Source organism: Oncorhynchus keta, chromosome 28 (genome assembly GCF_023373465.1).
Source record: "Oncorhynchus keta strain PuntledgeMale-10-30-2019 chromosome 28, Oket_V2, whole genome shotgun sequence".
Taxonomy (NCBI): Eukaryota; Metazoa; Chordata; class Actinopteri; order Salmoniformes; family Salmonidae; genus Oncorhynchus; species Oncorhynchus keta.
Genome location: NC_068448.1, coordinates 25447497 through 25464707, shown reverse-complemented (window position 1 = coordinate 25464707; position 17211 = coordinate 25447497). Strand labels below are relative to the sequence as shown.

Sequence of the window (17211 nt, the reverse complement as noted above, 5' to 3'; positions counted from 1 at the left end):
CCTATAGCCTACCATAGCTTTCTTCCAATTTACGTGTACGTGGTTGGTTTTCAATGCATTGGCTATTTTTGCTCTTCTCTCTCCCTGCTTCCTGTCTTCCTCCCCTGACCTGCTCCTGCCTCATTAAGGGAATGGAGCTGTAGCTCAGACATCCATTACCTCAGCCTCTGTGTGCAGGAGGGCTCTGGCTGTGTGCTGAGGGATTGATGGGAGCTGGGTAGGGATCAGGCCTGGAAAGGTCCTATAGCTCTGAGTCATCTCCCAGCCAACTGCTGGAGTCTTATTGAGCTGTGTGTGTGTGTGTGTGTGTGTGTGTGTGTGTGTGTGTGTGTGTGTGTGTGTGTGTGTGTGGACGGCTATGTTTGTGTGTGGGTGGTTGCCTGTATTTCTGGGACTCTATTACCTAGGTTAGATCAAATTAGAGGAAAATGCCATTTGATTTCTGAAAAGCCTAAATCAGGGTTCCCCAACTGGTGATGCAGGCCCGTGACTTTATTTGGCCCCCCAAGTTTTTATTTTATTTGTTGGACATAAAAGACCTGTAAAAACACCAGCAAATCAGCTCCAAGAGATTTTACTTTTGGAAATGTGTTCCAAAGTATTCCCCTGCATCATATGTTAATGTTATTGTATACAAATCTAAGCAAGATTTAAAATCATTGTTTTAGTCAAATATGATATCTGTTTGGGCTTCTTGCGGTCAATTTGCAGTCTACAAAGTATTTGTAATTATGTTCCGGCCTCCTGACCATCCACTCCAGAAAGAAATCTAGTTGATGATCCCTGACCTACATGGTCATCTGTGTGATTATCAAAAGGGAAAATCAGCATCTCTCTCCTTCTTAGAATGTTTTTCTCCCTTTACCTCAGCTACTCTTACACAACACAAGTGAAAGGATTCAGTAAACCCTACAGACGGCTACAGTAAGCTCAAAGGAGGTGCTGATAAGGAAGTCACATTAATTCAGTATTTGCATCCCACCAGAGGAAAAGCATGGAGCCAGCGTTCGTTACATTTTGCTGTTGTCATATTAACACCTGCGCCGGAATAGGATGTGGAAAGGGAAAGGAATAAGAATCTGTCCTTATTACTTTCTCCTTGGCAGTCGGTTGTCAGACCTTTTATGCCTTTAATTGAGTCATCCAGGCTTCCTTTGAAAATGTTTTTCTTCACTCCAATAATTTACTGTGTAAGGAGGACGGACTAACTGGTATGTTTACTAGTCCCCTTGTCCCTAGGGTTTGCTATAGATTAGCATATACAGCCATTTTTATCCACTGGATCTGATGCAGTAGCAAGCCTGCGTGAGAGGACCGCCTTGGAACAAGCAGACGTTTTTTTCTGAAAGCTGCACCAGCCTTCTCCCCAGAGGAAAAGTTTTCCTCCATTTGAATGTTGTTTTTTTTTAAAGATATTTTTTTTAAATCATGGGCAGGCCTATTGTTTTACATCTAAACAGGCTAGAGTTGCAAGTTCCCAAAATAGTTATCTGGATTTATACTGTGAAACAGACTAAAGATATTTTAAGATTAACGTCATACATTTTTCGAGCTTGAATGTGTCTTGATATGATTTCTTTGAATTGATGAAGCCCTTAAATGTTGTAATGCTTTCAAATTCAAACCAACAGACAGACCAGCTTCAGTATTTGAATCTAAATGTCAAGCATACAGTATTACCCTTTGGCTCCTCATTTGAAGAGCAATTTGTTTTCATCACAAATCCCTTTAAAGGATCTCCTTTTGGTTTGCGCATATATAGAGCGTTGATTTCATTTTCCTGTTGGATGCCCTTTGTTCGTCTACTAAAGCACACTATTGCTGCTGTGTACATGTCAGAAATATGACTCCCTCTCCAAGGGGTTCTGATGCCAGAATATCCCTTGAAAGGAGATTTAGTCCTGAGGGAGGAGGCCAATTTCCAGCAATGTGATTATATCCATTAAAGAATGCCAACTGTCATGTTCCCCACTTGGGCTGGAAGCAGGGTAATGGCTAACATGCACATCAGAGTTCTGTTGAAGTTCTTCACTGTCAAGTCGTCATTGTTAGGAGTTAGGCACCACATGCTAGAAGCCCCTTCTCAGTCTGTTTCAATGGCTCAGAATGATGATTAATGTGGCCGTCGTGCATTGACAGCCATACATTATTGGCATACGGACCGATTTGTTAAGATTGATAACTATGTAGGTGTGCATACCAACAGAGCAGACCCTCGAGCCACTTAACTCTTTAATCAATTGATTTGCAGGTTGACATGATCAATAAAGAAATTGAATGTGCAAAGGTTGAGAAACAACACTTGAATTAATGATTCCTTCTATTTTTATCCCTCCCTGTGTGTGTGTGTGTGTGTGTGTGTGTGTGACAGGACATGGTTAAACGTGGTGAGATTCTGGATGATGTGATGGAGGATGAGTTCTACCTACGGAGGCTGGATGCTGGACTGTTTGTTCTCCAGCTCCTCTGTTATATCATGGTGGAGATCAGCAACTCTGGGATATCCCAGGTAGGATGTCTGTATGCACAATGTATATGGAGATTCAGCTCCTGCTTCTGGTACCTTCTAGTTATCTTCTTAGCGAAACCTCTGAGTGAAATAGTGTACAGTCCGCTACCGTTATCAGCGATTCGGTGAAAGTCATGACCCTGTCTTTCCTTTTTTCCTCTCAGCTGCAGCAGAGGGTGCATCAGATCCTCAACCTGAGGGGAGGCTCTGTCAAAGTGGTGCGGCACATCATGAGAGGTGAGAGTCCACTCCCCACCCTGCTAGAGGCAGAGAGACTAGCACTGACATGGATTTACTCCGAAGCCATACAACACTAGTATATTTAACAGCCTCACTCTTTCCTTCTTCACCTAATGGTCATAAATTCATCTGTCCTCTCTGGCTTTAGTTGATATATTCATGTTATTGTATTTTCAGTTATTTATTGACTTGTATGTCATTGTCAACTAATACTGGGAAGCTGTGGACTGCATGGCTCTTTCAGCCCTGGTGACATGTAGTGGTGTAAATGGAGCCATCCGTCATGTGTCACAGCCTGGACAGGGTAGCGAATGTCATGTTGATCTGCAGCACGAGCCCCTCATCCCCGGTCTCCTGTCCCTCGAGACACTTTATATTCATGCTCTGCTCAGATGTGTGTGTGCGCGCCCACAGAGTGGGATGCTCACCCCTGACCTCTCCAATTAAAAGGCTGACTCCTGCATTGGAAATGGCAGTATGAAAAGGTTAAATAGATGCAGCGAGGATGTCAATGGCTCTTTAATTAATACTTATGTAATCACTTTTATTCCATTATACACTAGGCCAGCGTTTGCCAAACTCGGTCCTCAGGATCCCAAGAGGTGCACGTTTTGGTTTTTGTCCTAACACTGCACAGATGATTCAAATGTTCAAAGCTTTAGGATCAATTGATTGTTTGAATCTGCTGTGTAGTGCTTGGGGAAAAACAAAACATGTACCCATTGGGGTCCCCGGGACCAAGTTTGGGAAACCCGAGGCATATTACATTCTGTCTGCTCCAGATGATGCAGGATATACAGTGCCTTCGGATAGTATTCAGACCCCTTGACTTTTCCACATTTTGTTAGATTACAGCCTTATTCTAAAATTGAATAAATCTTTTTTTTCCCTCATAAATCTACACACAATACCCCATAATGACAAAGCAAAAACAGTATATATATTTTTTTGGTGCTAATGTATTAAAAAAATAAGTGAAATATCACATTTACAATATTACATTTAGTCCGGGCTCTGGCTTGGCCACTCAAGGACATTGAGACTCCTGCGTTGTCTTGGCTGTGTGTTTCGGGTTGTTGTCCTGTTGGAAGGTGAAGCTTCGCCCCAGTCTGAGGTCCTGAGCACTCTGGAGCAGGTTTTCATCAAAGTTCTCTCTACTTTACTCCGTTCATCTTTGCCTCGATCCTGACAAGTCTCCCAGTCCCTGCCGCTGAAAACATCCCCACAGCATGATGCTGCCACCACCATGCTTCACTGTAGGGATGGTGCCAAGTTTTCTCCAGACGTGATGCTTGGCATTCAGGCCAAATAGTTCAATCTTGGTTTCATCAGACCAGATAATCTTGTTTCTCATGGTCTGAGAGTCTTTAGGGGCCTTTTGGCAAACTCCAAGTGGCTGTCGTGCCTTTTACTGAGGAGAGGCTTCCATCAGGCCACTCTACCATAAATGCCTGATTAGTGGAGTGCTGCAGAGAAGGTTGTCCTTCTGGAATGTTCTCCACAGATGAACTCCACAGAGGAACTCTAGAGCTCTGTCAGTGACCATCGGGTTCTTGGTCACATCCCTGACCAAGGCCCTTCTCCCCCGATTGCTCAATTTGGCCGGGCGGCCAGCTCTAGGAAGGGTCTTGGTGGTTCCAAACTTCTTCCATTTAAGAATGATGGAGGCCACTGTGTTTTTGGGGACCTTCAATGCTGCAGACATTTTTTGGTAACCTTCCCCAAATTTGTGTCTCAACACAATTCTGCCTCAGAGCTCTAAAGACAATTCCTTCAACCCCATGGCTTGGTTTTTGCTGTGACATGCGCTGTCAACTAAGGGACCTTTATATAGGCAGGTGTGTACCTTTTCAAATCATGTCCAACGAGTTGAATTTGCCATAGGTGGACTCCAATTTGTGGAAACATCTCAAGGATGATCAATGGAAACAGGATGCACCTGTTGTTGAGTCTCAAAAGCAAAGGGTCTGAATACTTAAGGTATTTCTGTGTTTTATTTTGGATACATTTTTAACAAATAATAATAATAATCTAAAAACCTGTTTGCTTTCTCATTGTGGAGTATTGTGTATAGATTTCTGAAGATAAAAAAAATGTACATTTTAGATTAAGGCTGTAACGTAATTTTGAGGGGGGAAAAGTCTATGAATACTTTCCGATGGCACTGTATGTCCAGGCCTCTATTGTCCAGCAGCCCCAGTGTCCATGCCGGGTCAAATTACCTTATTGTCTAACTCGCTCCCACCGGATGGGGCTTTTTGGCCCTCAGCTCAGTCTGGGAGGTTCTGTGAAAGCAAGGTATCAATGAAACTGTGTTGGGGAATTAAGAATGTAGCTCAGATCGACAGCAAGCTCAGTAAAAGGGTCCAACCTGTGAAGTCTGTGTGGTGGACGGTGCCATCCAGAATCATAATGATCCCATGGTCATGTTGTATGTGACTGTCATGTCCTCTGTCTTCCAGACTACTAACTACAGATTTAAACGTGTTGTTCTTGGTGGAAATGTAGCATTGCAGTTCTTCAGTGTCTTGACAAGAACTGCAGCAGTCTGCACTCCCTGTTATCTTCAGTTTGTAACCTCATCAGTGACACATCAGAGGTGACAGTTGAAAGTGTCAGGAGTCATTCATTTTCAAAGGTTTCTCCATTCTGCAAGATATCCTTGGATGACTAACCTACTTGTCAACAGTGAGACATTAAGTTTGACATTTGTGACCGAGCAATAAGCCCTAGTTGGTGACCCGGCAAATGGTGGCAGCGTTTGTCATGCCATATTCCCCTCAGCCTAGTTGCCGCGATGACAGGAGGAGTGCCTCAGAATGCCAGCCAGTGGTTCTAGATAGTGAGTCTGTCTTCTTGAAGCTAATTCCAGGGGATGTTGGGATTGTGTGGGTGACTTAAGGAACCCTGCTAGCTCACACACATTTAGACTGAATGAGCAAGGTACGATGTAGACTGTTGGGCTTCAAGAAACAATTTGGAATCCTTTTTTTTGTTACTGCTTGATACCACTGTGTCTAGTGTTGAATTTCTGCTCATGGTCGTGGCTGTGGACAGTGAAATTCATGAGGAGATTAGTCTTCTCTGTGTGCAGGCTTTTTGTGATTCACCCTAGAATTTTATTGGAGGCATGTTTTTCCTCTTGCCCCAGGCCATTGTCAGGAAAACAAATGTATTATTTATTTTCTGGCATTTTAAAATAACGTTTTCTCAAGGTCCCAAGGCTTAACTGGTAATCCTGCAAGTGGGAGCTACCTACTCTTGGCCTCTGCAAACTCTCCTTCACATTACTCACAAATAGACTGCTGCTTTGAGGCTACGCCTGTGTGACAGGATTTCCACAGCGAGTTTGCCTCAGTCAGAGAAGTGTCTAGTGTAGTGTGAGTTGGCAGGGAACATAGGCTGAAGGTATGTACCCCTGAGAGACGAGGTGTAAGTCAGGGGATAAAGGCTGAAGTTATGTACCCCTGAGAGACGAGGTGTAAGTCAGGGGATAAAGGCTGAAGTTATGTACCCCTGAGAGACGAGGTGTAAGTCAGGGGATAAAGGCTGAAGTTATGTACCCCTGAGAGACGAGGTGTAAGTCAGGGATAAAGGCTGAAGTTATGTACCCCTGAGAGACGAGGTGTAAGTCAGGGGATAAAGGCTGAAGTTATGTACCCCTGAGAGACGAGGTGTAAGTCAGGGGATAAAGGCTGAAGTTATGTACCCCTGAGAGACGAGGTGTAAGTCAGGGGATAAAGGCTGAAGTTATGTACCCCTGAGAGACGAGGTGTAAGTCAGGGGATAAAGGCTGAAGTTATGTACCCCTGAGAGACGAGGTGTAAGTCAGGGGATAAAGGCTGAAGTTATGTACCCCTGAGAGACGAGGTGTAAGTCAGGGGATGTAGCAATAAACATTCAGTATACTGCACTGATAACACTGGATTGACAGGCTAGAACATCGGGTTGGAGATACAGTTTCAGGTTTTTTTTTAAACAAGGTATACCACCAATTATTTTTCTAGGTTTCTAGACTGCAGCCTTTTCCAAATCTCTCCTTTTTGTAGTCTGGTCTTGGTACAAAACCCTGGGTTATTTTACTCACGTATGGAGAACTGGGTGTGTGCTCTGTGTTCACACACAAATGCTGGGGTTGGATGTGAGAGATAGGAAAAGAGTGGGAGTTGTCATTGTAATTCAGGAACATCCTCCTAGGGTTGAGTTCCCTTGATGTGTGTGGATTACAGGATCCATGCCCATGGAGAGGTTTGATTAAAAGAAGACTGCATGAAGAGTTCATAGTCAGCCAAACTTAACTTGGGGGTGTGTCTTTTTCAGAGTATGCTGAAAACATTGGTGATGGGAAGAGTGAGGAGTTCAAAGAGAGCGAGCAGAAGAGGATCATGGACCTGCTGGAGAACTTCTAACCCTAACCAACCACTGGGGGGAGTGACCTGACCAGCGGTCAGAGCTTCGACATGGACGGGGGGTCTCCACACACTCTGACAGAAGATACCAGGGCCCAGCAAGTGCAGAGAAGGTGTATTGATTGCTCTCTCTGGGCTGGAACATGTGATGGACCATAGTGACTCAAAATATATTAACGAAGATACGCAGTCTTAAGCTGCAACTATTTCAGAGGCACATGTTTGTGGTGTTTTGAGTTGTGTGTTTTATAATAAACATTTGGTAATAAAATCCTATCTGGATAAGATGTTTTTTTTGTGTGAAAACAAAACCCTCATTTACACCTCATTTCAGTTATTATTTTGAGAAAAATACTTAAGTTATAAGGTAGAAAGATTTCTGTTACATAGTTTTTTGTGCAGATGAATTACATGGCATTCCAACTTTTGTTACTGTTGGCAGGGTTGTATTTGCAGTAAGCGAGGTTGAGGAAAGACCAGTGTAGGCCAGGGGCATGATGATGTACAACCTGAAAAGATGTCTAGCCATCCACTCTCAGGCCTTTTGCCAACAACTGGTAAGACTAGAATGGTATTATTATTTCAAGTATACACATGTAATGTTTTTAAACATGGCATTTGCTGTATCTCCACTTCAAGGGAGAATGATGTCTGAATATATGCCTCTTCTACATAGAAGGACTGCCGCAGTTGGTTTGTGAAGTCACAGGGGGGACATATCCTGCACATAGAGTGGTAATGTGGTCTGATGCCTGGGATTCCCATGACGGCATAAATGCCCCGGTATCATACTGCACCATGTATTTTCATATTATTTCCCAGTGAATCCCAGTGGAATAGGCCGGGTTGGCTATGTTCGCACATCTTAATAAAAGAAAAGTAACATTTTTGCTTTGAAATAGAAATGAAATGTGCTTGGAAAACATTCCTATATGTGGGCTCTGTGGTTTGATCATGTGCAAATGTGTGAAAATCCTTGTCAACCCACACTACCTTGTCTGCACTGTCCTTGAGAGTAACGAGGGATTTCATGCAATTCTGCCGTTATTGAAGGAAGCAGAATAGCACACACAGCTACATTGGGCACAGACCATTCTCTCTCCTCTCAAATTCAAGGCCTGCAGAGCCTTTTCATACAAAACATCTCCCTCCTGGCTAATGTGATGCAGAAAATGATTATGCTTATTCTTCAATAGCACAGCTTTCTGTCCCATGTCTTTGTTTACTCTTCAGTGCTTATGCCCCATGCTCCCCTAATGCCACTTTCCTCAGCATAGATGTTTACATAAAAAATTCAGTTTTAGAAATGGAATGCTTCATATTGCTCACAGCTGTTCAGTCTAATGCTCTGCTGGTGCAATAGGTCATGGATTTCCAAGATATCCCAACACTTTTCACACTCAATTACTGCCGTCTCCCTGGTAACTAGAATCTTAAAGTAGTTTTAATAAATCCTGTTTGTGTGTGTGATGCGTTAGAGGCCATATGTGATCAGGGGTGTCATGAGGGAGTGCATTTTTATTGATGCTCTCTTTGCCACAGTATCGAACTTAACATGCAAATGAGAGCGAGCCACCGGCCCAGGCTCATGCAGAGACTCAAGGACATCACCATAGTGATGCTTGTCAAGAGCATGTGGGAGCAATCTTGCCATGCCAATCACTCATGTCTCGGGTTGCTGTGGCGGCGTCACGACGGGGAGGAGACATAGGAGGCCATTCTCCAACAGCGTAACAGCTGCTCTGCAACCTACGCTCTAATATTGCTTATAACTAGAGAATGGTCATTTGCATATTGTATTCTCAGGAACACACCCTATGTATCTCTTATCAGTGATTATGACGCCTCTGTGTTAACAGTTGCTGTACAGCATTTTCACAGCTGAGAGGAGGTAGAATAATTGTGTTTTACAAGTGATTGAATAGAACTGTGCTGGGATTTTTGTCCCTGCTTCCTTAGTGTACATGGTGGGAAGACAAACTGTATCTTGAATGTTATTTAATATATTGGGTTCTGGTGGAAGATTCCATGTAAGACCCTTAAATCATTACAGATTTCATGGTAAAGGAGCATGGAATGGACACTGAATTACCATTATTAAGCACATGATATTTAGTTCAATTCTGTAGCAGTGTTCTTCAATCCTGGTTTACAGATTCTTGTTCTAGACCGTTTGCCTTGAATGGCTATTAAAACAAAATAAATAACACTATCTCTGAACATGATAAGACAAAGTTAATGAGAAGGAATACATTGTTCAATGTTCCTGGCTGCAACAGAATATTTACATAGTGTGTTACTTATTATATTTCTATGGAGAAGATAATTGAAGCAATTCCATACCCAATGGTGCTATGCTATCCCATAGTCTGTTCACTATATGCTGTGTGCAGCTGCTTTCGGGGTACATGGCTCATCCTGTTCATTTGGTGCTGTCCATGGTGCTGAAATGGCATTGATGCCTTTGTGTGCTTTTACGACCAAACCGGAGACAATAGCCTATGTTAGGCTTGACGATCAGGAAAAGATTTCCTCCCAAAACTATAAATTGCCCTCAGTATACCTCTTTGTCAAATTCCATATGAACTGTCATGCGGAGCTGCCTACATTAACATTGACATTAACATTGCTTGAGTTTTGCGGCGCATGGAATGTTTCATGATAGCAAAGCAGTGATATGATGTTTCTGTCACTCGCTTTAGGGGGATCATATGAGCGCAATACCACACAGCATGCAGTCAGACCTTCAAAACCTAAATACACCAGTCAAAACATTATATATTTTTGAATCGCATTAAAACTTTGCCTTCGAATTGAGATTAGCAACACGTCGCTGATGAAGGCAAAGACATTAATTAATCGTCCACCTGTTGATATCCAACAGGCTTAATTGACCAAGTACTTTTGTTGCGTCGTTTGTTGTCATAATTGTTTTTTTCGCTTTGCATCGTGTGTCTTTATGCTTATGCAGTTCAGACGGATAGTTTGTCAATGACGGATGGTTCTACAGCTCTAAGAATTACAGTCTTGTAAAAGTGTATTCAATAAATCACTCGCTCAGATCATTCCGTCTAATTGATATTCCCCATTGCAAGCCGAGGCACTCCCCTTTTTGTGTGAAGGAAAATCTCCCTCAGTCGCATCCAAAGCCGATCAAGCTGAAGAGACATTATCAGCGACTTGAACTAGCGGGCGGCTGCACCATCACACCGCTTCTAATCAGCGACCTGTGCTTTAGTCTCAAACCGTTACAACACGTTAACTGGATTTTATTTTGTAAACTTACTACACCTAATGTGAGAGAGTGGCAAAGAATACTGGAATCTCAAACAAAAGAGATGGGTGCCTTTGGGGTGATAGTAGGGACTTTACATTACATGGGACTCTACATCCAACTTACTGCCTCCACAAGGCAAGGTGGACACGCAGAGTTAGTGAACCACATCTCCGGGAACGGTATGTTTCTGCGCTCTAATGTTTCATTTGGTTAAATTGTAATGATATGAGTGAGCAAAATTCAGAAAGGAAACCGTAAACACTAGGAAGATGCTGCTGGTATAGAGGGAGTGAGTGTGTTCAGAGTGAAGGCAAGTGATGCGAAGGTGTTTTTCTTTATAAGGGAACACCTGAGGTAGGAGGATGAGCTATGTATTTTGTACATTAATATCAGTTAAGCGCATTGGGTTAATTCATGTTCTATATATGCACAGTTATTGAACTACATTTTGTTATGGTCAAATCTACATAGCCTACCGTTTTCTGTCAAATAATAGTTCATATTTAGTACACTGACAATGCTCATGGCAGTACAAGAGTGGAAGCAGAAATACACTGTATCTACAAAAGTATGTGGCCACGCCAAATTAGTGGATTCGGCTATTTCAGCCACACCCATTGCTGACGTGCATAAAATCGAGCACAGCCATGCAATCTCCATAGACAAACAGCCGCACCCAAGCCTAAGGTCACCATGTGAAATGCCAAGTGTCGGCTGGAGTGGTGTAAAGCTTGCCGCCTTTGGACTCTGGCGCAGTGGAAACACTTTCTCTGGAGTGATGAATCACGCTTTGCCATCTGGCAGTCTGACAGAATCTGGGTTTGGTGGATGCCAGGAGAACGCTACCTGCCCGAATGCATAGTGCCAACTTTAGTTTGGTGAAGGAGGCCCCTTCGTTCGTTCCCCCGCAACAATGCAAATAAGTCAAAAGACTTACTTAGCTGGAGGGCCAAAATATCTGTGCTGGAGACTCGTACTCTGATGTTGCACCAACACTGTATCTGGCTTCCTCTTGTCTATTTTACAATTGCATCATTCAGCAAAATGTGTATTGTCTGGCTTCATCATCTTGTGTTTGGGATCCCAACTGTTTGGCTGTCAGCTCAGCAGATGTGTGTGCAGACGTTTGGCATGGGTAGAAAAATGGACTGTCGAGAAGAGAAGATTGCGTGTGGGGCTAAGTGCCTCCATGCCCTTGAGCAAGATACTGATGATCCCCTATAACAAAATGAATATCAGAGGCTTACTTCTGCCAAATCTTCTTCTACCATCACCATTGTGCCCACTGGTATTACTAGCAGATACCAGTATGATAACATGCATGGTATCATTTCTCTGATTGGGTTGTGTGATCAGTGACAGAAGTGAGATCCCTCTGACTCATTAACTTTTAATCCAAGGAAAAGCAGAGGGAGGAAAACTGCCCGATGTTATTCCACCATGGAATATGTTGCCCTGGTAAAACTCATCATTGGGTAAACCAGTTTAAAAACGGGAAGCATCTTGGTGTCCAAAAATGAATGTGTAGAAAAAAAGTTGAGACCTCATCAGGGTGTGACCTGCTCCTCCAGGGTGTGTGGGTCAACCTCTGGCCAGTAGACTGGACCCAGACAAACCAGGCTGACAAACAACTCTACAGGTGCATGACTCTCCCACTGCCTCTTACCTAAATGTGACAGGGACTTAGCATGAAGCAGGGGTGGGGCACACTAGACCTGGAGGGCTCCAAGGTGGGTTAAGTATTATAGTGCCCCTGCTGTTGACAGAGAGTCGGTTAGCATTTCCCGAAGCTGAAAATCACATAGTGAATGTAAAAATATTTGTAATTCACTACAGATTTTCTGAATTATGCCGTCTGCATCAACAACTGTTTTGGTTGTTACTTTTCAATTAAATCCTCATTTAGGCCAGGAATATCCAGAGGGGGTTTTATCTTGTAAATCAATGACATTAATCAATGAAGTGCTAAAGAGGAAAGAAAACAACCACGTAGAGACTGAGATACTGAGAGCCAACAGTGTGTACAGATCATGAATATACAGTGGGGCAAAAAAGTATTTAGTCAGCCACCAATTGTGCAAGTTCTCCAACTTAAAAAGATGAGAGGCCTGTAATTTTCATCATAGGTACACATCAACTATGACAGACAAAATGAGGGGGAAAAAAATCCAGAAAATCACATTGTAGGATTTTTAATGAATTTATTTGCAAATTATGGTGGAAAATAAGTATTTGGTCAATAACAAAAGTTTCTCTCAATACTTTGTTATATACCCTTTGTTGGCAATGACAGAGGTCAAACGTTTTCTGTAAGTCTTCACAAGGTTCACACACACTGTTGCTGGTATTTTGGCCCATTCCTCCATGCAGATCTGCTCTAGAGCAGTGATGTTTTGGGGCTGTTGCTGGGCAACATGGACTTTCGACTCCCTCCAAAGATTTTCTATGGGGTTGAGATCTGGAGACTGGCTAGGCCACTCCAGGACCTTGAAATGCTTCTTACGAAGCCACTCCTTCGTTGCCCGGGCGGTGTGTTTGGGATCATTGTCATGCTGAAAGACCCAGCCACGTTTCATCTTCAATGCCCTTGCTGATGGAAGGAGGTTTTCACTCAAAATCTCACGATACATGGCCCCATTCATTCTTTCCTTTACACGGATCAGTCGCCCTGGTCCCTTTGCAGAAAAACAGCCCCAAAGCATGATGTTTCCACCCCCAATCTTCTTCTGGATCATCCAAATGCTCTCTAGCAAACTTCAGACGGGCCTGGACATGTACTGGCTTAAGCAGGGGGACACGTCTGGCACTGCAGGATTTGAGTCCCTGGCGGCGTAGTGTGTTACTGATGGTAGGATTTGTTACTTTGGTCCCAGCTCTCTGCAGGTCATTCACCCTGTGTCGTTCTGGGATTTTTGTTCACCGTTCTTGTGATCATTTTGACCCCACGGGGTGAGATCTTGCGTGGAGCCCCAGATCGAGGGAGATTATCAGTGGTCTTGTATGTCTTCCATTTCCTAATAATTGCTCCCACAGTTGATTTCTTCAAACCAAGCTGCTTACCTATTGCAGATTCAGTCTTCCCAGCCTGGTGCAGGTCTACAATTTTGTTTCTGGTGTCCTTTGACAGCTCTTTGGTCTTGGCCATAGTGGAGTTTGGAGTGTGACTGTTTGAGGTTGTGGACAGGTGTCTTTTATACTGATAACAAGTTCAAACAGGTGCCATTAATACAGGTAACGAGGAGGACAGAGGAGCCTCTTAAAGAAGAAGTTACAGGTCTGTGAGAGCCAGAAATCTTGCTTGTTTGTAGGTGACCAAATACTTATTTTCCACCATAATTTGCACATAAATTCATAAAAAATCCTACAATGTGATTTTCTGGATTTTTTTTAGTTGAAGTGTACCTATGATGAAAATTACAGGCCTCTCTAATATTTTTAAGTGGGAGAACTTGCACAATTGGTGGCTGACTAAATACTTTTTCGCCCCACTGTAACAGTAACATTATTTCAACCCAATAGGCCATTGAATAAATGGAATTTCCTCTTCAACAATAGTTAGGGCTGCTATAAAACTAACAAACAGCCACCAAACGTCTATGTCCTCTCTTTGCTCGAGCCCTCAACTAACTTCTGCTTTAGCCTCAGCAGTTTGTGTTGACTATTCATTAGCCAGGCTCACGCTGAGAAGGATAGGCTGACAGGCTGGTCTCTAACCTGCTCTCAGCGGTGGGGCCCTGGCTGGGCTGAGCAGGTATCAACACTTCTCCTCTTCCTGCCAGGCCCAGCCAGGAGGAATCCTTCTGGGACAGATGTCCCTCTGCTGGGAAGGGGACTGAGGCCACAGCCTGACCAGGTTACCCTGAGACCAGGCTGTATAAGCTGCTCCGAATGACACACCTCCTATTCACTCTGTTATTTGAGTGGGAGGATATATATTAGACGTTTAGATGTAAAGTAATTACACAAAAAAAAAACTGTGTTTTGTGTGTATTTTGAGGGCCTTATATGAAGCCAACCATTGAACTATTTCCCTTTCATGTCCTATGTCTCTGGTCAAACATATTCCCAGAGCACCTTGGAGAAGAAACTATTTCCCTTTCATGTCCTTATGTCTCTGGTCAAACATATTCCCAGAGCACCTTGGAGAAGAAACTATGTCCCTTTCATGTCCTATGTCTCTGGTCAAACATATTCCCAGAGCACCTTGGAGAAGAAACTATTTCCCTTTCATGTCCTATGTCTCTGGTCAAACATATTCCCAGAGCACCTTGGAGAAGAAACTATTTCCCTTTCATGTCCTATGTCTCTGGTCAAACATATTCCCAGAGCACCTTGGAGAAGAAACTATTTCCCTTTCATGTCCTATGTCTCTGGTCAAACATATTCCCAGAGCACCTTGGAGAAGAAACTATTTCCCTTTCATGTCCTTATGTCTCTGGTCAAACATATTCCCAGAGCACCTTGGAGAAGGAACTATTTCCCTTTCATGTCCTTATGTCTCTGGTCAAACATATTCCCAGAGCACCTTGGAGAAGAAACTATTTCCTTTCATGTCCTATGTCTCTGGTCAAACATATTCCCAGAGCACCTTGGAGAAGAAACTATGTCCCTTTCATGTCCTATGTCTCTGGTCAAACATATTCCCAGAGCACCTTGGAGAAGAAACTATTTCCCTTTCATGTCCTATGTCTCTGGTCAAACATATTCCCAGAGCACCTTGGAGAAGAAACTATTTCCCTTTCATGTCCTTATGTCTCTGGTCAAACATATTCCCAGAGCACCTTGGAGAAGAAACTATGTCCCTTTCATGTCCTATGTCTCTGGTCAAACATATTCCCAGAGCACCTTGGAGAAGAAACTATTTCCCTTTCATGTCCTATGTCTCTGGTCAAACATATTCCCAGAGCACCTTGGAGAAGAAACTATTTCCCTTTCATGTCCTTATGTCTCTGGTCAAACATATTCCCAGAGCACCTTGGAGAAGAAACTATTTCCCTTTCATGTCCTTATGTCTCTGGTCAAACATATTCCCAGAGCACCTTGGAGAAGAAACTATTTCCCTTTCATGTCCTATGTCTCTGGTCAAACATATTCCCAGAGCACCTTGAGAAGAAACTATTTCCCTTTCATGTCCTTATGTCTCTGGTCAAACATATTCCCAGAGCACCTTGGAGAAGAAACTATTTCCCTTTCATGTCCTATGTCTCTGGTCAAACATATTCCCAGAGCACCTTGGAGAAGAAACTATTTCCCTTTCATGTCCTTATGTCTCTGGTCAAACATATTCCCAGAGCACCTTGGAGAAGAAACTATTTCCCTTTCATGTCCTATGTCTCTGGTCAAACATATTCCCAGAGCACCTTGGAGAAGAAACTATTTCCCTTTCATGTCCTATGTCTCTGGTCAAACATATTCCCAGAGCACCTTGGAGAAGAAACTATTTCCCTTTCATGTCCTATGTCTCTGGTCAAACATATTCCCAGAGCACCTTGGAGAAGAAACTATTTCCCTTTCATGTCCTATGTCTCTGGTCAAACATATTCCCAGAGCACCTTGGAGAAGAAACTATTTCCCTTTCATGTCCTTATGTCTCTGGTCAAACATATTCCCAGAGCACCTTGGAGAAGGAACTATTTCCCTTTCATGTCCTTATGTCTCTGGTCAAACATATTCCCAGAGCACCTTGGAGAAGAAACTATTTCCTTTCATGTCCTATGTCTCTGGTCAAACATATTCCCAGAGCACCTTGGAGAAGAAACTATTTCCCTTTCATGTCCTTATGTCTCTGGTCAAACATATTCCCAGAGCACCTTGGAGAAGAAACTATTTCCTTTCATGTCCTATGTCTCTGGTCAAACATATTCCCAGAGCACCTTGGAGAAGAAACTATTTCCCTTTCATGTCCTTATGTCTCTGGTCAAACATATTCCCAGAGCACCTTGGAGAAGAAACTATTTCCCTTTCATGTCCTATGTCTCTGGTCAAACATATTCCCAGAGCACCTTGGAGAAGAAACTATGTCCCTTTCATGTCCTATGTCTCTGGTCAAACATATTCCCAGAGCACCTTGGAGAATAAACTATTTCCCTTTCATGAAGAGCACCTTGGAGAAGAAACTATTTCCCTTTCATGTCCTATGTCTCTGGTCAAACATATTCCCAGAGCACCTTGGAGAATAAACTATTTCCCTTTCATGGTCTCTGGTCAAACATATTCCCAGAGCACCTTGGAGAAGAAACTATTTCCCTTTCATGTCCTATGTCTCTGGTCAAACATATTCCCAGAGCACCTTGGAGAAGAAACTATTTCCCTTTCATGTCCTATGTCTCTGGTCAAACATATTCCCAGAGCACCTTGGAGAAGGAACTATTTCCCTTTCATGTCCTTATGTCTCTGGTCAAACATATTCCCAGAGCACCTTGGAGAAGAAACTATTTGCCTTTCAACAGGCGATACGGAGTCAGAGAGTCTCTTATGTCCCTTTCATGCCAGTGTCTCTGGGAGTCACCGATTTTCTGGCTCTCCCTGAACCATATTTCCTCCAATCTTTATATTAAGATGAGTGGATGGAGGGAACTTTCTGGGCTCTGGTTGGAAGAGTGAGCAATCTTGTCTCACATTAAACACATGACTGCTGTGGTGGCCATTGCAGACCTCCTGGGGAGGGCTTGGCTGGGCTCATCTGTTGGCTGTCAGCATGAGGAGTGGAGTCGTGTTGATTTGCTTTAGTGGAGTCCAGCTGATATTTGCTTCTCCAAATAGCTTGCTTACCCCTA

General features: G+C 43.2%; 2 protein-coding genes across 2 annotated transcripts in view; both read left to right on the top strand.

The window, feature by feature from the left end:
* Positions 1-7434, top strand: part of LOC118360913 (beta-catenin-like protein 1) — a 34512-nt gene extending 27078 nt beyond the window's left edge. The window contains exons 14-16 of the mRNA XM_052485203.1: positions 2372-2509; positions 2674-2746; positions 7070-7434. Of these exons, the coding sequence (XP_052341163.1) occupies positions 2372-2509; positions 2674-2746; positions 7070-7158 (300 nt within the window). The 3' untranslated portion in view covers positions 7159-7434. The remainder of the gene's footprint in view (positions 1-2371; positions 2510-2673; positions 2747-7069) is intronic.
* Positions 7435-10071: 2637 nt separating this feature from the next.
* Positions 10072-17211, top strand: part of LOC118360912 (V-set and transmembrane domain-containing protein 2-like protein) — a 34071-nt gene continuing 26931 nt past the window's right edge. Inside the window, exon 1 of the mRNA XM_035740469.2 lies at positions 10072-10614. Coding sequence (XP_035596362.1) covers positions 10497-10614 — 118 coding nt within the window. The 5' untranslated portion in view covers positions 10072-10496. The remainder of the gene's footprint in view (positions 10615-17211) is intronic.